Source organism: Schistocerca nitens, chromosome 5 (assembly GCF_023898315.1).
Source record: "Schistocerca nitens isolate TAMUIC-IGC-003100 chromosome 5, iqSchNite1.1, whole genome shotgun sequence".
Classification (NCBI taxonomy): domain Eukaryota; kingdom Metazoa; phylum Arthropoda; class Insecta; order Orthoptera; family Acrididae; genus Schistocerca; species Schistocerca nitens.
In genome coordinates, this window is record NC_064618.1 from 497,977,491 (window position 1) to 498,005,405 (window position 27,915).

Here is a 27,915-nt window from a genome sequence, read left to right on the forward strand (position 1 = left end):
AGGTTACTGAAAGATGTGTTTCCAATGGGTTTCATAGTTACCTAACAGAAGAACATAAAGAGCAAAGGACCATCTGCGCAGAATTGCTTCCGCGTTAAGACGCTGGTAGAGACAATATATGTTGAACATTATGATAGGTGATCAAAAATTCATCCATCACTTTGAACCGGACACAGAACGGCAATACATGTAGTGGCGGCATACCACCTATCTCCGAAGAAAAAGTTCACAGCCACATCGTCATCACGTAAACTCGCGGCGAGGGTCTTTTGGGGGCTCTGAAGAGGTTATTCTATTTCATTTCCTACCTCATGATGCCTCAGTCAAGTGTAAAGTGTATTGTGCTACCATCAGGAAACTGAAGGTTCATCGTGTTCGTCGCCACAAAAATGCAAACGATCTTCTCTTTCTCCACGACATCACAAGGCTTCACACACGTCTGCCCATTCGAGAGAAGCTCACAAAACTTCACTGACGCTTCTTTCTTATCCATCCTACAGACTGGATCCCGCACCTTACGAGTTCGATCTGCTTGACCCAATGAAGGATGCGCTCCACGGGAAGCAGTACGTGGGCGATGGGGAGGTTACTGATGCAGGAACGTCTTGGCTGCCACGTCGACAGGTGGAGTGATACCATGGTGGCGTGTCGACCCTCCCAGTAAGATGGCGTAAGGCCGTCGCATTTAACGGAGATTGTGTTGAAAAATAGGGTTTTGTAGAGAAAAGAGTGGGAAATAATTTTGTGTATTGGAATTGAGGAGAAATCCAATTTGGTTTCAGATAATAAATGTGTTGTATTCCTTATTGAACCCCCTTCGTACTTTCGGAGGTAGTGTGTTCTTTCCCAGCCTTATTTATATGTTTGGTGCCTAAAGCATTTGGTGAACACAGCAGTTGTAACAAAACCTTTCGTGGTAGAGAATGCAGCATGGGTTCAGCCTAGGGATCTACACTCCTGGCCATTAAAATTGCTACACCAAGAAGAAATCCAGATGATAAACGGGTATTCATTGGACACATATACTATATTACAACTGACATGTGATTACATTTTCATGCAATTTGGGTGCATAGATCCTGAGAAATCGGACCCCAGAACAACCACCTCTGGCCGTAATAACGGCCTTGAATCGCCTGGGCATTGAGTCAAACAGAGCTTGGATGGCGAGTACAGGTACAGCTGACCATGCAGCTTCAACACGATACCACAGATCATCAAGAGTAGTGACTGGCGTATTGTGACGAGCCGGTTGCTCGCCCACCATTGACCAGACGTTTTCAGTTGGTGAGAGATCTGGAGAATGTGCTGGCCATGGGAGCAGTTGAACATTTTCTGTATCCAGAAAGGCCCGTACAGGACCTGCAACATGCGGTCGTACATTATCCTGCTGAAATGTAGGGTTTCGCAGGGATCGAATGAAGGGTAGAGCCACGGGTCGTAAACTGTAACGTCCACTGTTCAAAGTGCCGTCAATGCGAACAAGAGGTTACCGACACGTGTAACCAATGGCACCCCAAACCATCACGCAGGGTGATACGCCAGTACGGCGATGACGAATACACGCTTCCAATGTGCGTTCACCGCGATATCGCCAAACACGGATGTGACGATCATGATGCTGTAAACAGAACCTGGATTCATCCGGAAAAAAAAAAAACGCTTTGCTATTCGAGCAACCAGGTTCGTCGTTGGGTACACCATCGCAGGCGCTCCTGTCTGTGATGCAGCGTCAAGGGTAACCGCAGCGATGGTCTCCCAGCTGATAGTCCGTGCTGTTGCAAACGTCGTGGAACTTTTCGTGCAGATGGTTGTTGTCTTGCAAACGTCCCCATCTGTTGACTCAGGGATCGAGACGTGGCTGCACGATCCCTTACAGCCATGCGGATAAGATGCCTGTCATCTCGACTGCTAGTGATACGAGGCTGTTGGGATCCAACACGGCGTTCCGTGTTACCCTCCTGAAGCCACCGATTCCATATTCTGCTAACAGTCATGGGATCTCGACCAACGCGAGCAGCAATGTCGCGATACGAAAACCGCAATCGCGATAGCCTACAATCCGACCTTTATCAAAGTCGGAAACGTGAAGGTACGCATTTCTCCTCCTTACACGAGGCATCACAACAACGTTTCACCAGGCAACGCCGGTGAAGTGCTTTTTGTGTATGAGAAATAGTTTGGAAACTTTCCCCATGTCAGCACGTTGTAGGTGTCGCCATCGGCGCCAACCTTCTGTGAATGCTCTGAAAAATTAATCATTTGCATATCACAGCATCTTCTTCTTGTCGGTTAAATTTCGCGTCTGTAGCATGTCATCTTCGTGGTGTAGCAGTGGCCAGTGGTGTATGTTTGGTGCCTTAAGGATTTGGTGAACACAGCAGTTGCAACAAAACCTTAAGTGGTAGAGAATGCAGCATGGGCTCGGCCTAGGGGTCTACATATCATAATCATGACCGTGACCACTGGTACTTTCGACGATATTAACGTCCAGAAACGTTACTCTTTCTGCCCCGTCGCTTATAGGACCTGCGAAGGGTCGTGCCTATGCGAACGTGCCCACGCTCAAAAGTTTCCCCCGACACTGCGGATCTCAACATTATTTCAGCCACTCGCCGTAAATCAGCCCGTGCGCCGGCCTCTGACCGAAGCCGTTGTGGACGTAACTTTTTTGCCGTTAAGAGAGACTGCTGGCGGCGCGCGGTCGGGCCGACGTGGCGTTTGAGAGGCAACCCGCAGTGTGGAGCGCGGCGCAGCAGGGCAGAGCGGAGCGGATTTATTTAGGCGGGCCGGCCGCTTGTCAGCCGGGCGACAAATGAAGCGTAACGCGGCGCGGCGCCGTGGCGGGCCGTCCTCGGTTCCCATTTAGGCGCACTAAATTGTGCCGCGGCGCCGGCCGGGGGCGGCGCGCTAACGATGAGCTATGCGGCCGCTGGGAGCGCCGGCGCGGCGCTGAATCATGCGGTCCGGTCCGGCCTCGCGCGTCCCCCGGGCTGCCCCCGCCGCCGGACACTTGCTGCTCGTGTCGCAGCCGCGCGCGCCGCCCGCCGCCGCCGGAATGAGCTGTTTGTCCGTCATCCCCGCTGCGGTCCGCACTCGTAAATGACCGGCAGCGTCTCATCGAGCGCCTAACTACACGCCACACTGGCCGAGTGTCTCGCCCGCCGCACGGCCCCATCGATATCCGACCGTCCATTATCTGATTGGATTCTGCTACACGACTCTCTCCTACGAATTAATTCCCTGTCTCTCGCGGCAGTTCACATCAGAGCAGAATTTGAGCCTTCCTTTTTTTTTTACTTCTTTTTGGTTTAACGTGTCCCGTCGTGAATTCCTCTCCTCTTCTGTGTCAACCTCTTTACCTCACAGTAGCATGCTCTTGCACCCTATCGTCATCAATTATACGAGGATGTATTCCAGTCTCTGTCCTCCTCTGCGGTTTTTACCCTCTGCAGCATCCATTAGTACAGGAGTGTCCAACACGCGGGACATGCGGGCCAAAGCAAGTACCAAAGCGACCTAACAAGGGTACCTCCCCATCCCATCCCCCTCAGATTTAGTTATAATTTGGCACAGTGGATAGGCCTTGAAAAACTGAACACAGATCAATCGAGAAAACAGGAAGAAGTTGTGTGGAACTATGAAAAAATAAGCAAAACATACAAACTGAGTAGTCCATGGGCAACATAGGCAACATCAAGGATAATGTGAGTACAGGAGCGCCGTGGTCTCGTGGTTAGCGTGAGCAGCTGCCGAACGAGACAACAGCTCCCAATTCCAGTCAGTAAGAGCTAACAGTAGGTTACGAGTGTGGCGCTGAACCCAAAAAGGCATGGACCAAATAGCTATTAAAATTGGTACTCTGAAGCAGAAGAACAAAAAAAATCAATGTATTCAAAAGAGAAAACAGAAGTCAAAGTTGAGAGGTGTTGTCCTGAATACCTCTGTGTTCTTATTTCTGCTACTTCTTATTACTCGTACTATCGTCTTTCTTAGATTTACTCTCAGTCCATATTCTGTTACTCATTAGTCTGATCGTCCCATTCAACAGCTGATGTAATTCTTCTTCACTTTGATTCAGGATAGAAATGTCATCAGTGAATCTTATCATTGATATCCTTTCAACCTGAATTGAAGACCTCTTTTTAACCTTCCTTTTAGTTCCGTTATTGTTTCTTCGATATGTAGATTGAACAATATGGGCGAAGGAGTGCATCCCTGTCTTCCATCCTATTTAATCCGAGCACATCGTTCTTCCTTTTCGAATGTTATTCTTCCATTTTGGTTCATGTTCATATTGCATATTACTTGCCTTTCCGTGTAAGCTACTCCTATTTTTTGTCAGAATTTCAAACATCTTGTACCACTTTACATACATTGTCTAGGCCACCCGACGTTGGGCTTTAGACTATTGGAAAACTGTGCCCTGGTCAGACGAGTCCCAATTTCAGTCAGTAAGAGCTAATAGTAGGTTACGAGTGTGGCGCTGAACCCAAAAAGGCATGGACCAAATAGCTATTAAAATTGGTACTCTGAAACAGAAGAACAAAAAAATAAAATCTATGTATTCAAAGGAGAAAAAACCTTGGCTGCTGTATGAACATACGGTACTTCATCTGAAAGACCAGCGACGTTTATGCGTTGCAAAAGAGAGGAAACTATTGAGGATGTTGTCATTTCTCCGTCAATAGGTCAGGGAGTTGTAAGAAACAGAAGCCAAAGTTGAGAGATGTTGTCCTGAATTTCATTTTGTTAATCTCGAGTAAAAGATTTAAAAGTTATGAGAAAATGTTTTTGTTGACTTAAGTCCTACTAATTAAAATATTACTGTTGTATTTCTGAACTTGTGCTATCGCAAATAAAACGCAGTGCCTCGGTATTGATGGCACCTGGAAGAAAAACATTCTTATTGGCACTTAGAATCAGTCAGTTCCAGGGTATGGTACTTAGAACGTTTTTAATAGATTATTTAGCTTCTAATTTGCTCATTACAGTTTTCAGTGACATGGTTAACAACATATTTCTGTGGTATGAAAATAAGTTCTACTTTGCTTTTTTGATTCTCCAGACAAATGTGTGATATGGCACTTAGAATGTTTGACATTTTCACTTTTCATTTATATTTGTGGTGTAAAAGCATTGTTAGTCGTTAAAATTGTTGTGTTGTTTCTCTCTCTTTCCCTTTAAATTAAGGAAACCTGTTATTCAGCATTTTACCTATATGTCAATCACTCAATCAATTTAAAGAGGAATTCTGCCTTGTGCAAGACTTGTGTAATTTTGTTTTTACTCAGACCCGTTCCAGAATTTTTTGTGCTATCTTCAATAGGTTTATTTGTGTATTTTTCTTCTGCAAAATTGTTGTTACATGTTATCTTTAAAGAAATTTTTGGTAAAAATATTTACATGTGTAAAATGAGCGATTATTGTCAAATAATTTACATTGTTTACACAACCGAGGCATGTATCACTGTGTTGAAGCATTCTATGTTATTTATCTACTATATTTCTAAATTTCTTAGTTTTGTAGTATGTTTGGAAATAAAGTGGATGTATGCCTTTGTTTACATACCTCACATGAAGTTAACGGATGTTTATGTTAGTAGCTCTACGTCTAAGTCTACTACGCAATCTGCAGCTTGTCATCTGTAACCAGCAAAACGTTATTTTGTTTTTCTGTTTACTATTAATTTCCGACCGAGACCCACTATGTACCGTGTTAATAACGCTTTATAGAAGAAAAATAAACAAATAAACCCACTGAAGATAGCGCAAGAAGTGCTGAAACACTTCTGAATGGAAACAAAACTGGAGAGGTGTCATGATGCATAAGGTGGAATTCCTTTCCAATTTTCTTAGCAAGCACGAAATAGGAAGAACTGCAACATTCACAAGATGACCAATGAATCAATGTATTTGTATGTTCTCATATTATGTCACTAATATGTGTTTTGTGCTGTATGACAGTTAATTACCTTTTAGCATTCTAAATACTGAAGGCCAAATAAAACAAAAGAAAAAGAAGAGAGCAGTAAAGAATATTGTCGGATTAGCTACAAGTACAAGGGACGCACCATATTGCTTTACACATTATTGTTTCCCATAGTTCAAGGTGCACCATTTGACTCTTCGTTGCAGTTGCAGCTATGTAGCGCTTTGGTCTAACCAAAGGCTGTAGGATACTCACTAGAAGTGTAATCCCTGCACAGTACAGCCCATTTTCCAGACTGCTGTCTTAGCGTGAGCTGGCAATATGGAGTGTGATGGTCAAGAAAGACGCTGCACACCGTGGTTTCTGTGGAAGGAGGGTGTGAACAGTGTGGGTATTCGGAGCCTATTAGTGTCGGTGTGTGGAGAGAGCGCAGAATTACGAAAAGTGCTCTTGAAACAGAATTCTCGTCCCCATACGAGTAGAAACACCATGGCTACCATCACTGAAATGTGGTTCCAGCTATTGTCACACCCACCGTATTCTCCTGACTTAGCTCTTTTATGTAGAACCTCCTCGAACCCCTCTGGAGTCTGTAGCACGCACTACCGGACAGCTGCTCGCAGTTCCTGGAAGTCTGCGAAGTGATGTCCGCGCAGAGGTTTCTTCATAGCCCCGAATTCGTGGTGATGAGAAGAGGCCAAGTCAGGAGAATACGGATGGCGTGACAGTACCTCGAATACTATTTCAGCGGTGGCAACTGCATTTTGCCGACTCGTATGGGGACGAGTGCCAACGGACTTGCCGCAGCTGTAACACTGGGTGACGTCAGATCACCGAAGGTAAGTGCCCTTGGGCTTGGATAGCACTTGGATAGGTGATCGTCCGGGTCTGCCGAGCGATTCTGGTAAGCGGGCTGCCCTCAACCCTTGTGAGGCCGCTTGAGGAGGTACTTGATTGAGAAGTAGCGGCTCTGGCTACGAAAAGGGTGTGTTGATCATATGCCCCTCCATAACCGCAACCAGTGAGGCATATCGGCTTAGGATGTCACGGCGATCGATCGGTGCCGTTGGGTCTTCCGCGGGCTGTTAGGACAGAGGCATGGGGACGAGTGTTGTCATGTTGGAAGACAACTTTTCGTGGCAGTTCACATATGTACATACTGCCACCAATCACCTGCTATCCACAATTTACACACTCCTTCCACAGAAACCACGTCGTCCAGGGCCCTCCTCGATGATCACACTCCGTGTTGTCCGCTCACGTTATGACAGTTGGTGACATGGGTTTTACTGTGCAGCGATTACACTTCTAGTGAGTGTCCTGCCACCTACGGTCAGACCAACGCACTACGTACCGCCAACTGTTATGATATCTCAAATGGCACACCGTTAATGCCGGGACAAAATAAAGTGTAAATCAACATGGAACGCCCTTTGTATTACGTTGAAAATTGGGAAGGGTGGGTGGTTATTTGAAGGTTAATTGGATTTGCAATGAGTTCTGTGTTGTTAATGCTTCGAGACGATGTCAGGGTGGCAACTTGGCCTGTGGTGGGGTGACGCCGGGAGTGTGGTCTGGGCTACCTGGTGCGGCCGGGCTCCGGGCGCGGGGTGCGGCGCGGGCATGCCGTGGTGGTACATGACGTCGTGCTTGAGCTGCGGCAGCCCCGGCGTGGCGCTCGCCTGGTGCTTGCCCATGTCCACCGCCGCCAGCGCCTCCGCGCGGCTCAGCAGGCCGTCGTTCAGCCCGCTGAACAGGTCGCCCTGCAACACCGAAACACGCGCACACCGTCAGCTCACATGTCATCACTCACTTGTTAGCAACACAGACCTGCATACACTGGTATCCAAAATTAAAGCAACAACCCGCTATTTTCCCGTCCTGTGTCTAGTTCACGACATAATCATAGAAACTGTCAACAGATGTCCGTATGACCGTGTTCTGCGCGGAAGATGGCGTTGAGGTTAACGAACAACCCCGTCGACGATGACGTCAGGGCACCTACCAAATGTGTGTTCGCCGGCTAGTCTCACATCCACAATCACTATGTACACAGTCATAGATGGAGCGGTATGGCACAGAGGCATGGGGACGAGTGTTGTCAAAGATCACTTTTCGTGGCAGTACACACCTGTACCTACTGCCACCAATTGCCTGTGATTGTCCACGTAGTCCGGTGTGGGATCCGTGCTAGACAGGGTTGATAGAAGAGATAGAGAAGATCCAATAGAGACAACGCGCTTTGTTACAGTATCATTTAGTAATCGCGAAAGCATTACGGAGATGATAGATAAACTCCAGTGGAAGACTCTGCAAGAGAGACGCTCAGTAGCTCGGTATGGGCTTTTGTTAAAGCATCGAGAACATACCTTCACCGAGGAGTCAAGCAGTATATTGCCCACTCCTACGTATATCTCGCGAAGAGACCATGAGGATAAAATCACAGAGCCCACACAGAGGCATACCGACAATCTTTCTTTCCACGAACAATACAAGACTGGAATAGAAGGGAGAACCGATAGAGGTACTCAAGGTACCCTCCGCCACACACCGTCAGGTGGCTTGCGGACTATGGATGTAGATGTAGATGTAGATGTATAGAAGACGCCTAACAGACTCTCTGTGGTGGAGAGCCATACGAAGAAGCAGGACAGTCACAAACTTAGGTGGCCTGATGGACCGAAACTCTGTCCCGAGTACCAGGGCATAGCTGAACACGTGTGACATCAGAAAGAGAGGACCGTTATTTGGCATTAAGGGCTCGACGGCACCGCTTTAGTATTGCACGGCAACTGACTTCTGACCTCGCAGCATCCACTGGACGTGATGTATCGAATCAGTGTACAGGAGGCTTTGGCAGAGTGGTCTTTCCGTATATGTACCTCTGCACGTCTTCACAGAAGGGAACGTCTAGAGTGGAGTCGTCAACATGCCACCAGGACGGTCGAAGAGTGGGCCAATGTTCTTTTCACAGGTGAGTCCAGATTTGGTCTGGAGAGTGATTCTCCTTGGTTTCACATCTGGATGGTATACGATTTCGGTACCCAAACATTGTGGAAAGAGCCCGATATCGAGGAGGAACTCCAACGGCATGGGCAGGGATTAAGCTGACCACTCGAACACCTCTTCATGAAATTGTATGGGTGAATCGGCAAGGTTTAACTGCTGTCAGGTTTCGTGACCTGATCTTGGGACCTTGTGCGTGGATGTTGCGAGTTCTGTGAGCCCACACTTCTAACAGATTGACGATAGTGCTCGATCTCGTAGAGCATAGTTGGTTGATGTTTTCTTGGAAACGGAAAATATTGCACTCGTGGCGTAGCCTGTTCCCTCTTCCGATTTGACTACCTGGAGCATGTCTGGTATGCACTAGGGAGACGCGGTGCATCACGTCAGCATCCGGCAGCCACTCTCCAAGACTTGCAAGCAGCTCTGCAGGATGAATGGGCCTTATTCCGACAACATGAGAGTGATTACATAATTTACAGTACACTCCGTCGTTGTCAGGAGTGTATTGGTGCCAGAGGTGGCCACACCCCATACAGAGCACATTAACCAGTTGGCAGAATGTGCGTGCAAATCCGTTAAGTTGGAAAAAAACGTCTACCGTTATGAATGTTGCAGTTGTTTATGTTCTGTATTCTTTACATTATTTCCACTTTATTATCGCCTGTTTATAGTCTTTTGTGGGAAAATAAAAGCAACCTTGAAAAATTTCCGTTTGTTGCTTTAATTTGGGACGCCTGTATATTTACAAATGGTTCAAATGGCTCTGAGCACCATGGCACTCAACATCTGAGGTCATAAGTCCCCTAGAACTTAGAACTACTTAAACCTGCAACCGTAGCAGTCTCGCGGTTCCAGACTGAAGCGCCTAGAACCGCTCGGCCACACCGGCCGGCTGTATATTTACACACTGGTGTCCAAAACTTAAGGACGAAAGTAGCTTCCGCATGATGTGTCTATGCCAAGTAACATAGCTCGATAAAACTTGGACGATACATACAAAGAACAACAACGGTATGGTAGATAAGGTAAATGAAAGAAATACGTAAAGAGACGAACAGAAATGGCTCTTTTACTAAAACACAGTAATTACACTGAAATTACTCTGATTTATGATGGTCCCCTAGACAGTGCAAAGAGCGGGACGTGATTCTTAAAGGGATGTGTGATCACCACGGACGGCAATGCTTGCTCTCCAACGTCCTCTCATGCTGGCCAGCAGATGGGTAAGGGGCTTTTGCGGTAGGTCGCTCCGTTCCACCACCAGCGTCACTGTTAACTGTGGGTGGTCTTTGACGCTTGTGGACATATTGGAATTCATCTCTCCAACATATCCCACACGTGATCGTTGGCCGATTTAAGCTGGGGAGTAGGCAGGCCAGTTCATTCGCCGAATATCCTCGCATTCCAAGAACTTCTCCACCTGTGGTGCTCGATGCGGTGGTGCACTGTCATCCCTAAGATGACATCATGGCTAAATTCACCTCTGTAGAGACGCAGTTGAGGAAGGAGCATATTGTCACAATAAGTTGATCGGTAACTGTACTGTGCTCGCAGACTTGGGGGTCAGGACGCCCATGCAACATTATGCCTCTACACGCCAGAACACCTGGACCACCAAAGTTGCCACGTTTGACAATGTTCCTGTGTGCGTTTTGCGTTCCCAGCTGTAGCCATATGAGGGCACGTCCAGAACCACGACTCAGACTGGATCTGCTCTCGCCCACGAAGAACATGCGATCCCATCCTCGTTGGTGCAGTACGTGTTGGCAACATCACAATCGGTGGCGTCGTTGTGCGAATGTCAATAAACGCAAATATATTCCAAACCTCTGCAGTTGCCCAATTATACGCCACGTTAAATGTATATATCGAAATCTAATCGCTTTCATTAAGTTACATCCAGCAGTCACCGACCTATACGTGGTTCCACAAAAATGTACAATGTGAGATCTGTTGTTACGGAGTTAACTACACAAATCGAATGAGTTAGCAGACAGTTCGGTTGGAAAACAATTTAGCTGTAAAGTACTTTTATTTGTGAGTACATGAACAGCTGGAGCATGTGCAGGTTTTCCCTGAAATTAAAAACCTATTATTCTTACAATTAAGCGCCCACTACAAGCGCATTTAGGATGAATAACGGAAAATTCCGGACACGTTGTTTGGTTACTCCAAATGCGACAACTGTGGCGACTACTGCATCCGTTCACAGGAGAATCCGACTGAAATATAAGAAGTTACATTGGCATCTGTCCCCCTTAGTATATTATATAGGAGCTCGTGGCTTCGTCCTATTACTCGCTGTGGTTTCGCGGTGTAGATGAATTTTGTATGAGTGCTACCCGAATGTGGACTGGATAAAATCGTGGGAAGTCGAGTGGGAACACCAAGTTTCAAACTTAGGTGAAGACGAGATGTGATCCGGCGTTGGCGGAAACACTGTAGAGTAAGCTCGACATTCTCTTCTGGGTATGAACACTTGTGCCTCATTCTTCTCTTCTCAGCTACGCTTGCTTCTCTTGACTTACTAAACGAAGCAATGGATTTATCATTTGGAACACTACAAAGTATGGAAGGAAGATTGAAGTTTAACTTTCCTTCAATAACGAAGCCATTGAACAAATAGCACAAGACAGGAATTGAGAAAGATCCCAAACGGAGCAGAGAAATCGTGGATTTCAGCCACCGCATTATACTTCCCGCGTTTTAACCACTACGTCATATCGCTTTGTTTGCAGCGTATACGCTTGTACACATTCGTACACGTTTCCTCCAAGCTCCAAAATCAAATTTAAGTTCGGAAACCACAAAAAGGAAAAGTGTATTTGTATTACACAGACACCAGGATATTCTCGTATTAGCCGACTTTCAACCGGAATGTTACAATCGGCTACACAGCAAAAATTTTACATACATCTTGTATACAGATAATTATTGTGACAATAGTTTGTATTCTTTATTTGAAAACTCTATATAAGCTAGTCAAATACTTGCAAGGAAGTAGAACAGAGACAAAATTCACAATCGCGGATAAGACACTAAACTTTAGAGCAAAGTTCATAAAACGAAAAAAATTTCTCCGCAGATGTATGTCGTGTACAAGTGTTTCTAAATAACCTCTTTAGGGTCGTCTGTCACACAAAAAGGATCTCGAAAGGCCGAGTAGAAAACAGTAAGTCAGTGTATTCAGCCTGAAACCGGAAACATTAAAAAATCATGAAACGCTTATTCCTGGCTCTGTTCGGTATTGAGATCGTTAATCGAAAATAATAGCGTTGTAATCAAACCTCTTCTTTTTGGAATAATTATATCTACTGAGGAAGTTAAGTTCTGTTGATGACAAAAATGAATATTATTTCGTGATCTTTTGCCTTTGATGTAAGTTGTAAGACACGCAACGGAAGCCTGCGTTGTATTCTCAGTTCGCTTGTTGTTAGTTTCATGTTGTCTACCTTCACGATGTCTGTTACGAGCTATACATGATTCGCTCTGTGAGTGGACTTTATTTTCATCCTTTGATACCATTTCTCTATAGTTAATAGTCGCCATTTCTCTTATACTGAGATCATTTGCAATCTACTACAATTATCCCTAGTGACAGACACTCGACAAAACCTCACCAACGCCTTAGAATACCTGTATAGAGAAAAAGCTTTTTGAATTACGTCTTTCAATCGAAAACGCAAACTTTAGAGACAGCAGCTGTGGATGTTAACGTTGTTCACGCAATGGGTGAATCTCATGACAAGACTGCGTTACCACACTAAAGCTATGAATAGATACGCCCACAATTTCGTTACATAAGGGAAAAAATCATAACAGTAGATAGTTTTGTCTCTATAATTTTGTTATTGTTTGTTTTGTAAGATATCCGATTTACGGTGAACAAGCTTGATTACATAATCTGTTCAATTTTTTGTAGGAAAATACTGAAGAGATACCTAAAATCTGAGGTGTCATCTCATGATAGAACTAATCAACTGATCTGAAGGCCATTAGGTTATTACAGGTGAGGTTAGTTATATCATGATACGACAATCCATTTGCCACAAACGAGCTGCGGAAAAAGCCACCCCTCCCCCTCACTCCCATCCACTCTTTCATGAATTTAGCCGTTGCGATTCAAAGAAAACTATGCAACAATTCTTCTGCCTCTATCGTGTATATAACAACACTATCACGACAATTATAGGCAATTAGGCTCTCTCTGAGATGTGTCATCGGTTTTCCACTCCAGCTGCGCGGTGACATTTACAAACGCACACATGTGTCTGCCCATGTATCATTCGTACTTCAGAGCTGCATCCGAGCCGACTCCTCTAGTTCCCATGTCCTCCTTCAGTTCGTCCAGCCATCTTCCTTAGTCTTCCTGACGATCTCCTACCAATCACGTCTGAATGTAGCCATTGGTTTGATATCCTTCCCTCGCCCATTCGTTTAACATGGGCAAATCACCTCAAAAGAGCCCTTGTCAATTTTTCGTAAGGACGTATACTCCTTCCCTTATTTCTTCATTTCCTATCGTATCCTTCTTAGTTTTCTGTGCCATGGTCGGTAAGAGCTTCGTTTCTGTGACCTACAGTATGCTGTCGCTCTGTTTAGTTGTTGTCCTGTTTTCTACACCATGTGTTACTAGGCGATAAGATACAAATATATTTTGATTTGTTCTTTCCAGAGGATTTCCCAAACTTGATGGCAGAACTGAGACGATTTTTTATTCATTTACTGATCTCAGGCTGAATCCTGTTACCGCTTGAAGTGATTGTAAGGTTTTAATATGTTTTTTGCCACTGTGAATAATTCACCTTTGCTGTACTGGGTCAAGGATGCATGAGCGAGCTGCCCTAGTAGTGGATAAGATCCTCGACTTTGTGTTTAATATAATCTGTGCTTCGCTTGGTGCCAGCCAATTGTGCAACGCTGGGACATTATTGTTACAGACATAGTAGCAAGCAGTTGAGTTTTAGATATGTAGATCTGATATTTGTGAATTGAGAGAAATTATCTAGAATACTTCATTATGGCGATGAAAAATTGTTCATAAAACTATTTTATTGACTGTATTGACAGAGAAGATATTTGGAGGAATATTTCAAGGTAACCCATACGCGTGCAAAAATGAAATGTTTGTTAGTCAGAACAATCAATTGAAGGAAATCTCCGTCCCTTAGATAAGTAATAATATTCATGATTTGTGTACATTTGATCTCTTTGTTTTCATTGTGGCAGAAATTACGCAACTCATCAAATGAATTCTCAGTAACGAACAAGGACTATCATCAGCTGTAGAATGGAATGACGACAATGAAAGGCTGTGCCGGACCGGGATTCGAACCCAGATTCCTTGTCTTACCATTTATCTACCCGTGCATGACTCACGGCCAGACCCAAACTTCCATATGTTGTTAACCATGCGTCTACGACCCGTACTCGTACATCCATTATGTATATTCCTGTAAAGGTCACACGTTGTACTTGAAAGTCGCTTGCCCTGTATCGGCAAATAAATACGATATGGAACTGCCTGTGTTATTCGTATTACGATGCAAAGTTCCTTTGGACACGCATATACAAATAACAAAGGCACTGCAGCAAGGTACATATCGTATTTACGCAACTGGTTTAAATGTTTGTAATTTTGTAATGAGAGAGATCCGTATTTGTTAGAGTGTTCTTTAGGTTGTACAGTATTTTATAAAGTAAAACCCACCTCCATCATTCGTAAAAAATAAAGTTTAAAATGTTTTGTCGTGTGCGGATTGGGCCGTACGCCACACGCAGACAAGGACTGTTTCTGATGAGCCAAGAAAAATGTAGAGTAGATCATTTTTGTTTAACTGCTGCGTTTACTGATTCCAATTTACTTTCCGGAAGTGCAGTACACCATAAAAAAGCACGCTGGGCGAGAGGTAAGTTACTTTTATTTCAGGGCAGACCTCATTTTGCATTCTTGTGGGTAAACGGTACGGAGTCAGAATTTCCAGGTGTTGTGCTAAGTAGGCAGATTATGCAACAGTAAACAGTGTATGTTGTCTTAAACAGTTATTTTCTATCGTGTTGAGCAATATTTTATTTTGTGGATATTTCAAGTATTGCACTTGATGTTACGTAACTTTTATTATGAACTTTAGCACCGAGTGTCAATAAAATAATTTTCTCTGGGGATATAGTTGGTTTCTTTTTTCATTTAATTAGATTTATTTTGATTATTTCAAATTCAGCATTTCATTAAGATTTAAGATGTGTTTCACGAGACTATTCACAAGGGTAACAAAGGACCAACAAGGAGTCAGTTTTTCTCGGCAGTTGAATACAATGTCTAAAACACACGCTAAGCGAGGAGAGAATTTTTTAAAAAAAAAAAACAACATTGCGTATTTCATATATAGATGAATTGCATAAAAAGCTTACATGATGCACCCAAGATATTTGTAGTGATCTCCTGTTTCCAGCTGTGTATCTTCCAGTCTTATTTTTCCTTTCTTGTTCTGTCTGATAGTTAATATTACAACAGTTATTTATCTATTTATTACTAATCCATGTGTTTCTTCTCTGTATTACCCCAAATTCATTGTTGTTCTGCTCCATTCCTTTAATTTTTGCCTCGGTCAATACCCCGACAAGGGATAGGACACAAAATCACTAGTACTGGTACGAAGTACTCCCGGCCATGTACAGTGTGGTAACTAACAGAGCATATACGGACAACATATAGTGACAGAAACTGTTGCGTCACCGCGTACCATGTTGTTCCGCACCGTCGATCCTCTTCAGGAAAAAAGAGTGAAGCTGGTCTGCGAAACAGCGAATTTCGCGAGCCGGTGGCAGATTGCGTGGGGCTGCGTTTACAGCGTGCGCCCGGCGCAGCGCGACCGCAGGGGCGCAATAAATGGGGAGGGGGTTAGGAGGGGAAGGGGGTTGCGGGAGGGGGCTGGGGAAGGGCGCAGGGCGTCCACTTGACGCAGCGCCCTCGCTCCCCTCCGGCAAAACTACTAAGTTTGCTGGTAAAATATTTATGAGCCCGACTCTCCTTCTTTTAGGCCGCCTCCTGCAGGGAAACAGTCCCCGCAGAGTCTCCTGTTTTGTCCGCGTGTTTTCCCCGACATTTGTCGTCCTCCTTTTGCCGTTTATACGCTGCGTTGTCTCTTCTTCTCCGTCTTTCTCTGTCTCTCTCTACCTCCCCCATCCCCCTCTCTCTCTCTTTCTGCACTGTGACTCGCATACGCAGTGCGTGTTATTCGCCGGCAGCCCTTGGCAAATATGACTTGAAAGTCTCTCCTTGCATGGGGAAATAGAACCTATACCTAACACGTGACGTACATACGGTAAATGTATATTTTCAGGAAATTGAGAACTAAACTTATTCCGTCTTCTCGTCATGAAATGTTCGTGCTTTCGCAATATCCAAAGTACGGGAGTTTACAAGTGAAAAAAATCAATAATTCGAATGGTAGTGGTAATATGAGATGCAATAATTGCAGAAATACACAGACAAAAAATAGTACTAAATATTTATTCTTGGTAAATTTACATTTTCAGCTACAGATGGGGTTTTCCGCCTATTATAGTAAACACTGATCAAGCTTTGAGGTGCGTGATTTAACGATATTCCAAATAACATGGGATTATTTCGTTTTTGCTGCTATATACGCGGAAGTATTATTTGGACCTGACGCTTTCTCTTAATTTAAAGCACCCTCAGTTATTGATATTTTTCGTTCCTGTTATTTCCGTGCTTTCTTCTATACACGGGCGTTCATTTGTGTTTAGTAGAACCCCTGGCATTAATCGAGATGTTAAAGAACTGACCACTGAAGATGCTTTAAAAATTTGTATTAGGTCTGGTCCAAACGAGACTTCGTACTGTTGTAAACGGCGGAATCCACACGTTAATAACAGAGGGAAGTGTGCCGAGTAAGCCGGCCAAGGTGGCCGAGCGGTTAAAGGCGCTACAGTCTGGAATCGCACGACCGCTACGGTCGCAGGTTTCAATCCTGCCTCGGGCATGGATGTGAGTGATGTCCTTAGGTTAGTTAGGTTTAAGTAGTTCTAAGTTCTAGGGGACTTATGACCACAGCAGTTGAGTCCCATAGTGCTCAGAGCCATTTGAACCATTTTTTTGTGCCGAGTAAAAATTGTACAGGGAAACCAGGTTGAAATGGATGCAGGATGTAGTAGTTGTTTGGATGCAAAGAGGCTCGCTCAGCGTAGATTAGTGTGGAGAGCTGCATCAAACCAGTCACTGCGCTGACGACCACAACAATAGCATTACCACTTAGGATGAGCAACGACGACTCGAAACCAATATATTGAGATTAACATCTCAATAAATGGTAAATCTGTTCCAGGTGATTTGGTTCATTTTGAGAAAAGTGTTCTCATGCCGGGACGAAAATTTTGAAGGAACTAGAACGAACAGGGTAAACTTCGTAACAGCTGATCGAAGTACACTAACGTACAGGGTACCTCATACCTTTTGGATGAAATGGAAACTGGTGATGTTGGGTCCACAACCTATTATGTTAAGATCGGGAGTGCAATTTTACTGTGTTATGAACATACAAAGCTTACATCGCATAACAGCAATGCAGTTAAAATTGACGACCGCGAATCTCACTGCGTGTGTTGCAAAGGCGCATGCAGATCTACCACACTCTCACAAAGATCCCGGGAATCAGTCGTCATAAAAGCTGTACAAGTTTTCAGATATAAATGTAAAACAAACGGAGATGTTTCTGGAGAATTATACACTTGAAGAAATAAAAGATACAACAGTCACATGATGGACAATTACAGCACACCTGATCGGTAGACCAGTAGATAGAGTACACAGAAAGAATGTATAAAATTTTATATACAGATTTTTTTACAGGTTATACGGCACTGAATGTAGCGAAAAATGCCCTGCGAAATCACCCTACAAGCGTTGAAGTTCAGCTACAAGATACCGTTTCAGTGGAATGTTTGTATTCCGCAAGGAACTCTCTTACATGAAAATTATTGTGGTTCTGTGGCCGTTGAAGTGGATACTTTCATACTGCATTTATCGAAATCCCCTGGCCCTTTGACGTGTGAGCTGAGAAACTATCTTTCATTTTCTCCACATACTTCAGTTCAAGTTAGCTACACCAGCACGACAATCCTAACCAATAGTAGCATGTACTTTACAAGCTGCACGGTATGTCACATTATAGACACCATCGCCTATGTTCGACATAAAAGTATAGTAACCACTCAAAAACGGTAGGTGGCGGCACTAGCAGTGGAGGGTACATAAAGAGTGTCTGTAGGGCGCAGAAAACAGGGCATCCGTTGTTATAATGCGGAAACGGTCCCATTTACCTGAAGCCCAAGGGCCTGATCATTGGTTTTCTGCCCAAGGATGGAAGCATTTCCTAAATAGCCAGCATGGTGAAAGTATACCGTACATGGTAAAATGGCGCTTTACAAAACCAGCTCCGAGGCAACTGTGGTGCACCACGGGAAATAGATGACAGTGGTGAACGACGGCTGGGGAGATGTGTACGGGCGAATAGAAGTGCAACTGTTGAGCAGATTACCGCCCAGACAGTGTATAACTCCTGTGAGTGACGTCATCTGATTATGCAATAGCTTGACAGGTGCGATAATAAACATTTAAAACATAGTAAAATGGTTAGTTACCGAAATCAAAAGCTATATAACAGTAAACTAAAGGAAAAAGACAAAGAAAATTGTAAATGTGGTAGTACAAAAGAACGAAACAATTAAATATAATTATGAGTTACTAAAAAAAGCAAAAAAAATTCTTCCACCCCATAGCTGAGTGGTCAGCGCAACAGAAAGTCAATCCTCATGGCCCAGGTTCGATTCCCGGCTGGGTCTGAAGTTTGCTCTGCTCAGGGACTGGGCGTTGTGGCACCCTAATCATTATTTTATCCCTATCGACGCGCAAGTCGCCGAAGTGGCGGGCTACCAACAGTGTATCCTCAAAACCCGTTCAATGAGCGTTGCTGCGGATTGGCCTCAGGAACAGGTAACTTGGTGCGTGCACCCCTGTTGAGTGATGTCCATCTCTGACGAATGCTGAAATTTGCACATCAATACCGCCCGACTCTCCTTCTTTTAGGCCGCCTCCTGCAGGGAAACAGTCCCCGCAAGAGTCTCCTGTTTTGTCCGCGTGTTTTCCCCGACATTTGTCGTCCTCCTTTTGCCGTTTATACGCTGCGTTGTCTCTTCTTGTCCGTCTTTCTCTGTCTCTTTCTACCTCCCCCATCCCCCTTTCTCTCTCTCTTTCTGCACTGCGACTCGCATACGCAGTGCGTGTTATTCGCCGGCAGCCCTTGGCAAATATGACTTGAAAGTCTCTCCTTGCATGGGGAAATAGAACCTATACCTAAGACGTGACGTACAAACGGTAAATGTATATTTTCAGGATATTGAGAACTAAACTTATTCCGTCTTCTCGTCATGAAATGTTCGTGCTTTCGCAATATCCAAAGTACGGGAGTTTATAAGTGAAAAAAATCAATAATTCGAATGGTAGTGGTAATATGAGATGCAATAATTGCAGAAATACACAGACAAAAAATAGTACTAAATATTTATTCTTGGTAAAGTTACATTTTCAGCTACGGATGGGATTCTCCGCCTATTATAGTAAACACTGATCAAGCTTTCAGGTGCGTGATTACCTGTAGTATTGAATTTTAAAGTTAAGCTTTCTGCATTTAACGATAGTCCAAATAACAAGGGATTATTTCGTCAAATCGAAGGACTTGCACCCGGCGAACAGTCTATCTGACGGGAGGCCCTAGTCACACGACATTTACATTTACTGAAAAAAATTGTGAAATAGTGTGAATGTGTTGCAAATGTCAGCGAGTCGTGTAACTGAGGCGGGACATGGGGACCAGCCCGGTATTCACATAGTAGGATGTGGAAAACCGCCTAAAAACCACATCTAGGCTGGCCGGCACACCGGCCGTCGTCGTTAATTCGTTGGCGGATTCGATCCAGGGCCGGCGCGCCTACCCGAGTCCAGGAAGCAGCGCGTTAGCGCTCTTGGGTATCCTGGCTGGATTTTTGTTTTGCTTTAATATTATGGCCCATATACTGAAGAGCCAAAGCATCATGACCACCGCCTTAATAGCTCGTCGGTCCATCTTTGGAACGCAATACAGCACTTACTCTTTTATCATCGCCTATACAATTTATTAGTAGGTTTGTGGAGGTATGTGGCATTTGCGTACCTCGGGATAGCGCCCGGTAGCTACCCAGAAGGATTTCATGTACTTCACATCAGGCGAATTTGGTGGCCAAGATATAAACGTAATTTCAATATCATGCTCTTCTAACAACTGTAGCACGATTCTGGACAATTACACTGCTGAAAGATGGCATCGCCGCCAGAAAGACATCAAGGATGAACACATGCAAATGGTCCGTAGCTGAAATGATGTCTTCGGTGACTGCATATGTATCATACAAGAGCAGGAGAATGTTTTCCATGGCATGATACTACTCCTACCAGTGTGTGCCCGTACCGCTATGCATGTTTGGAGACACCGTTCGCCTCGATGACGGCGTTAATGGTGATTGTGGAGACGACCATCGACCTGGTGTAGGAGCCGATACGTTGCCAATGATACACGGTCGAATCCAAATGGTCCCGAGCCCAGTGCCGTCGTAATTGTCGATGTTGTTAGGTCAACATGGGAACACGTAGGAATTCCAAGTTCAACTATGTAACATGGACAGTGTGATCCGAAACACACACACACACACACACACACACACACACACACACACACATCCACACCCACACACACACACACACACACACACATATATATATATATATATATATATATATATATATATATATATATATATATATATATATATATATATATATATATCACAGTAATGTATATGGTCGAAAATGCATACCTGAAGAGCTAGATCAATTTTTCATCTTCCATACTGTTAAACAAATGTCTTCTACTGCAAGTTCTTTGCTTTCCATATTTTGGGTATTGGTAGTGTGAACCAAAACAAGAAAAAACGTCCAGTAATCATAAGCTTTAAAATGAATTCCTTAAGAGCTATGAGCACTTGTTCATCTTTACTACTTTGAAACATAACTCTTCTAATGATCAAGTGCTCGTAACTTCTAAGGCATGCATTTTATAGCACATATTTCCTGTACATTTATTTTTTCTTATTTTGGTCCACACTACCACTGCCCAAAATATGGAAAGCAAAGAACTTGCAGTAGAAGAGATTTCTTTCACAGTACCGAAGATGAAAAATTGCTCGTAGCTCTGAACGTATGCATTTTCGACACTATGTTTAGTGAGACTGTTTTGCTTCTAGTATCGTGTATGAGTTTACGCCATTAATTACGATACAGCCTTTGTGTATATATATGAATCCACTACCAGCGAAAGTTCGGTGTGGCGGATGCTGAAACATCGACAAGTGACTAGTTCCAGGCCACTACAATCGGTGAAGGCTAAAACTCGTTGATAACATGGTACTCACAATTATATATAACAAATGTCCCTGAGGGCGGTGCATAATAGGTCCTTCTGAAATGTTACAGCTTAACACAGAATGAAAAGACCGCAAGCATACATCAAACAAATGGAAATGGGAGCGATAAAAGTGGAAAAGTAAGGGAAAATGGTAACATGTTGTTTTGAAATCTTGAATGCGTGTCAGGAGGTTGGAAGTAGTACTACGAGCGGCGTAACGCAATTAAGCGAATGCCGCACGTGCGCTCCGGCGCCCGTCGCGGAAAGAGTGCTAGAATTAGTGCTGTCCGCGACAAAAATGCACCGCGAATCTGTATTCAGTAAATTTTTAATCTCGTTCACTCATTAACATTAAACGATTGTGTTTGCAGTTAATTCGATATAAAATTCCGGTTATCTAGGGAGATCAAAGTGCCGAAGTTTGAATATGAAAATATAATATTCATTGGTTTTTATGTAGATTAAATAACCAATATATAAAATTTTGTGTGGTTTTATTATGCATTAGTCGAATATTATTTCGCGATAATTAAAATTACAAGGTAATCTCTGTGTCTATTTGCTCGGCTTCCGGCGACTTGGCATTTAATAAAATAACGACACGAATCGATATTTCACGCTACAGAGAAAGCAGAAAACGCCAACGTTCTGAATTCAAATGACGACCTACATGTGCCTTTAAAGCTTGTTGTCGTTAAGCGCTACCAATTCCTCTTCTAACTTACTTAGCATCTGCTTTACCGGCAAAGCTTTGTTCTTTTCTGATGATTATTAGCGTTCTGTATCGAAAACTCGTAACTGTGGCTTAAATTTAGCGTATCTTTGATATATCCTTGTGTCTTCTCCTAAAAGAAGCATGTTATCCATTGCACATAAAATTTTATCTACATATACAGTTTGTCCCAAAAAAAGAAAAAAAACACCGAAAAATTTAGAGTCAGGTTCCTTACACAGAAATAACTAAAAAAACCTTGTAAACTTAGGTTCTAAAACCCATATTTAGGAAGATGAGAAGTTGTTTATACTATGAAACTGGTCTCTTCTACTGCAAGATCTTTGCTTTCCATTTATTGGGAAGAAGAAGTATTGACCAAAACAAGAAAAAAGTCCAGTAAACATAGGGTCTAAGATGCATACCTTTAGAACTATGAGCACTTGTTCATCTTCACAAGTGTGAAACTCAACTCATCTACTGAACAAGTGCTCACAACTCTTAAGGTATGCATATTAGAGCTTGTGTTTTCTAGATATTTTTTATTGTTTTTCTCCATTTTGCTCTTCCCAAAATATGGAAAGCAAAGACGTTGCAGTAGAAGAGATGTGTTTCATAGAATCGAAGATGAGCAAGTGTCATATCTCTTCAGGTTTGCATTTTAGACCCCTCTTTACTAGACTTCTTTCCCTGTTTTGGTGTAAGAAACCTGTCCCTGAAGTTTGTCGGTATTCTGCGACGTCCTGTACATCAACACGTACATACAGGGTGTTTCCGTCAAAGCGCGCAAAAATTTAACAGCACATACAGAATGCTCCAATGAACAATTTGAGGTAGAGAACCTGGGGTCTCATACACAAGTGACTTTAGATATCCCCATAGGAAATAATCAAGGGGATTCAGGCCAGGTGACTTCGCAGGCCATGGAATAGGACCTCCCATTCCATTCCAGGAAATACTGTAGCGGTATGCATGTCGATTTGTACCGTACGTCTCTAAATAGCACTGAGTAATGACTGTCGTTGATTCATAGCACGTTCTGTCATCGGACAATGTAAATACGATACAACAGAGCCACCTTATGGAGAAGTAAAATAATCAAAACCTGCATCATGACTTCATGGTAATCAGGCTTGTCCTCCTTGTATAAAGAATGTGCATGTAAATAAACAGCTCAGTACGTAAACTTGTACCCATATTAGTTGTAAATAAGCTGGAAATAGTAATGTAGACGAAGCGGTAGACGAGTTACTTCCCTATCTCCTTAAGCTGGCTTCTCCGATCCCAGGTTCCCTACCTCAAATTGTTCAGTGCAGCGTTCTCTATGTCCTGTTAAATTTTTGCACGCTCTTACAGAAACGTCCTGTATACAGGGTGTTTCACAATCCGTATTACTGACTTATTTGGGTTGTCGAGAGGAATTAGTAGATAAATTTCTGTCAAGGAACCCACGTCCAGACGTGTATCATTTGGATATAAAAAGTAAGTCTGAAGATCGTATCACTTTCTGATCTCCCCCTTCACGGCAGGCACAAAAAAAAGGAGAGCGCCATTGTCAGTCCCTGTTATAATAATATCACACAGTATTATCGTATGACTGTGACAAAGGCTGCAAGAAAACGGTACGTTCGCAAGCTAGGAGGATTGACTGTGGTGCTCCACTAACGCTCCGCACTCCCGACTTTGAAGAGGACGTCCTTCGACACGCAGAACAAAGCCTGACGACAAGTACGCGAAACATTGCCCACGCCATGGGCTCCAATAGGATGCAGGAAGATTTGAAACTGGTCCGATCTTCAATTTTACACACATTAAAAAAATTTTTGCATCACCTCGGATCCGAGAATTCCGGAATCTGCACACAACATTGAAATAGAGATCAACATAAATATCATTTCGGCACTTTTTATTACTCATGAAAACTACACATTGCATGTTGTACCATCATACAGCGAGACCTTCACAGGTGGTGGTCCAGATTTCTGTGCACACCGGTACCTCTAATACACAGTAACACTTCCTCTTGCACTAATGCATGCCTGTCTTCGTCGTAGCATACTATCCACAGATTCATCAAGGCACTGTTGGTCAAGATTGTCCCACTCCTCAACGACGATTCCGCGTTTAATCCCTCAGAGTGGTTGGTGGGTCACGTCGTCCATAAACAGCCTTTTTCAATCTACCCCAGGCATGTTCATAGGGTTCATGTCTAGAGAACATGCTGGCCACTCTAGTCGAGCGATGTCTTTATCCTGAAGGTCGTCATTTACAAGATGTGCACGATGGGGGCGCTATTTGTCTTCCATGAACACGAATGCCTAGCCAAGATGCTGCCAATATGGTTGCACTATCCGTCGGAGGATGGTATTAAGAGGATGGTATTAACGTATCTAACAGCCGTTACGCCACCTTCCATGACCACCAGCGGCATACGCCGGCCCCACATAATGCCACGCCAAAACATCAGGGAACCTCCACCTTCCTGAGCTCGCTGGACAGTGTGTGTAAGGCGTTCAGCCTGACCGGGTTGCCTCCAAACACGTCTCTGACGATTATCTCGTTGAAGGCATAATGCGACACTGATCGGTGGAGAGTATGTGATGCCAATCCTGAGCGGTCCATTCGGCATGTTGTTGGCCCCATCTGTACCGCGCTGCATGGTGTCGTGGTTGCAAAAATTGACCCCGCCATGGATGTCGGGAGTGAAGTTGCGCATCATACAGCCTATTGCGCACAGTTTGAGTCGTAACACGACGTCCTGTGGCTGCACGAAAAGCATTATTCAACATGGTGGCGTTGCTGTCAGTGTTCCTCCGAGACATAACCCATAGGTAGCAGTCATCCACTGCAGTAGTGGCGCTGGGGCGGCCTGAGCTAGGCATGTCATCGACTGTTCCTGTCTCTCTGTATCCCCTTCATGTCCGAACAACATCGCTTTGGTTCACTCAGAGACGCCTGGATACTTGTTGAGAGCCCTTCCTGGCACAGAGTAACAGTGCGGACGCGATCGAACTGTGGTATTGACCGTCTAGGGATAGTTGAACTACAGACAACACGAGCCGTGTACCTCCCTTCTGGTGGAATGACGAACTGATCGGCAGTGGGACCGCCTCCGTCTAATAGGCGCTGCTCAAGCATGGTTGTTTACATCTTTGGGCGGGTTTAGTGACATCTCTGAACAGTCAAAGGGTCAATCAGCTGTCAAAAGCTGCACACGTCTGTAGTCAATGGTAACGACGGTTGAGGTGGTGTAAAGAGCAGCCGCACTGGGTGACTGGAAACGAGTGATCTGGAGTGAACAGCCACGTCATATACTATGGCAATCCGATGGAAGGGATTGGGATTGGAGAATGCCGGACTTTGTCTTGCGTCATATGCAGTCCTAACAGTGAAGCACAGAGGTGGTGTTATTGTATGGGGATGTTTATCGTAATTAGGGCACGCTTCCCTTATTGCGTTTAAGAAGACGCTAAATGTGGAAGGATGTGCACACATTTTACAGCATTATGTACTGCTGACAGTAGAGGACTAGTTCAGATACGATGACTGTATGAGGATGTCAGTCAGCCTTGTCAAGAGTCAGCGTCTGTGAAGCAGTGGTTTGTGGACAATAACATATTTGAAATGGACTGCCCTGTCAAGAATCCCGAACTGAAACTAAGGGAAGACTTTTGGTATGAATAAGAACGTCAGCTTCGCACAAGACCCCAGCGCCCGATATCTCTATCTTCCGTGGCTTAGGGACTTGAAGAAGAATGGGATGCCATGCTATTACTCCACGGACATTCAGGCACCTCAATGAAAATGTCCGTACAAGTGATCATAAATGTGAAGGATGGACACAGTCCATATCAGTGTTCGCTAACAGGTGGCCAGATACTTCTGATCAGATACTATGTAACAGGGAGAGGGAGACCACCCCGTTAGATTATCGTTGAGATACGCAACGTTTGCAGGCATGTTGTTTGGTATTTAAATGCTGAACAACGTAATTTCTGAACGTTTTATTATTTAAAAATGAAACAAATGAGCCGTCGGTCACAATTTTTAGTCTTATTAACCAGGTTTCAACACTTCTAAAACTTGTATTTTTGTTTTAACTTTACATTCTCTACTTCAATAAACAGAGCGTACTAGTAGACGTACGCCTATTATAGAGTCGTGTTTCTTTGTAACACGCTACTAGATAAGATAGTGATTCGAAAGGGAGGTTGCCAGTTGCGAATAAATTAAATGTACAAGAATTTTTTAATACTTTTCAGTTTTAGGTAGAGTGGGCTGGTCGAATAATGATCCGTGTAGAGCCAGGGACCTTCCAGGCAAATATCAGGCAAGGTAGTATATAGGGCAGAGGGTGCCTGAGTGGGGAATATTTTGGAGGAGATTTCAAGTTCCGACATTTGCTTTAACCAAGAGGGACCTTACGAAAACCTTGTTCAGAGCAGGGGGATCAGGAAATTATTTTATTTATTTCTAGGACAATATGTCTCAAAGAACAAAATTGAAGCCTGGCGTACTTGTAAGCGTACTTGTTTATGGGTGTACAGAATAATGTCAGTGACATTTTCGACATGATGGTGAATACGAAAATCATGTAAAAATGTATCGCTGTAACATATTAAACATGCCTGCCACAGCGAGTCAGGATTCTGCATCTGTAACTTCAGTAAGTCGCACTCTACCCTACCTGAAAAAAAATTAGAGGACGATACTGACAGATTGAAACTTTAATTGATTCCGAGGATGGGATAGAATGATACAATGATACAGAAGAAAAATGAATTTAAGTCTTTGCATTTCGCAGAAATGTCCATTTCAGCTCACATTTATCTGAAGAACGATTTTTTCACCTTTAACTGTTGCCTCTTAATCAGAGAGAAGATCCTAGTTGTTTTAGGAGCCTATACAGGCGCATGATCACAGTGAACTTACAACAAGTGTTGGATGAATATAAGTGAGAAGAAAGCCGCGCTAATCCTTCACTGGCAGCCTCGTAAACATCTATTGAGAATCAACTCCGAGCTTTCTGTTCTGAAGTAGTGATTTCGCGATTACAGAGTGCAGACAGCTACGTTGTACGAAGGTGACATTTTAATAACAGCTTCCAGTTTCTGTTTGCCGGTTTCCTTGAGATTTCCACGTGCACCTGTCACCGCGGAGATGGGAACGTGAGATACAACTATCCCATAATGTCAGAAACACAGAGACGACAACTGCGCCTCGCTTCGTTACATTGTATTTATATCTATTCTACATCTACGTCTATATTCTACAAACCATTGCGACGTGAATAGTAGAGGCTTCTTAGAGATTTTTTCCGTTCCATTCGTGAAAGAGACGTAGACAAATGTAGTATATTCCTAGATTCCTCGCTTCATACTAGTTCTTGAACCTTTTAAGTAGACTATCACGTAATAGCTGGCATTGCGGCTTTCTTCGAGTGTGTCTCAGTTCAAGTTTTTCGACATTTCTGTGACGTTTTTCCATAGGTCAAATAAACATGTGATCATACGTGTAGTCCTTTGTATATGTACGACATCCGCCGATCTATTAGATATGGATCCCACACGCTCAAACAATATACTAACGTATCCTCACAAGTGTTTCATAAGCAATCTCTTTTTTAGACTAAATGCATTTTGTCACACATCGACGACATAATGATTTGTACGCTGTTACGCTTAAGGCTATTGCAGTCATCTAGAGCACTTCAAGGTAGGAAGTCACAGATACAATGCAGAGAG

The 27,915-nt window shown here is 43.7% G+C and overlaps 1 protein-coding gene across 1 annotated transcript in view; it reads right to left on the reverse strand.

Moving 5' to 3' along the window:
• The window catches only part of LOC126259379 (inhibitory POU protein-like), a 496,830-nt gene that overhangs the window by 25,846 nt on the left and 443,069 nt on the right, over nt 1-27,915 (reverse strand). Inside the window, exon 4 of the mRNA XM_049956129.1 lies at nt 7,516-7,695. Coding sequence (XP_049812086.1) covers nt 7,516-7,695 — 180 coding nt within the window. The remainder of the gene's footprint in view (nt 1-7,515; nt 7,696-27,915) is intronic.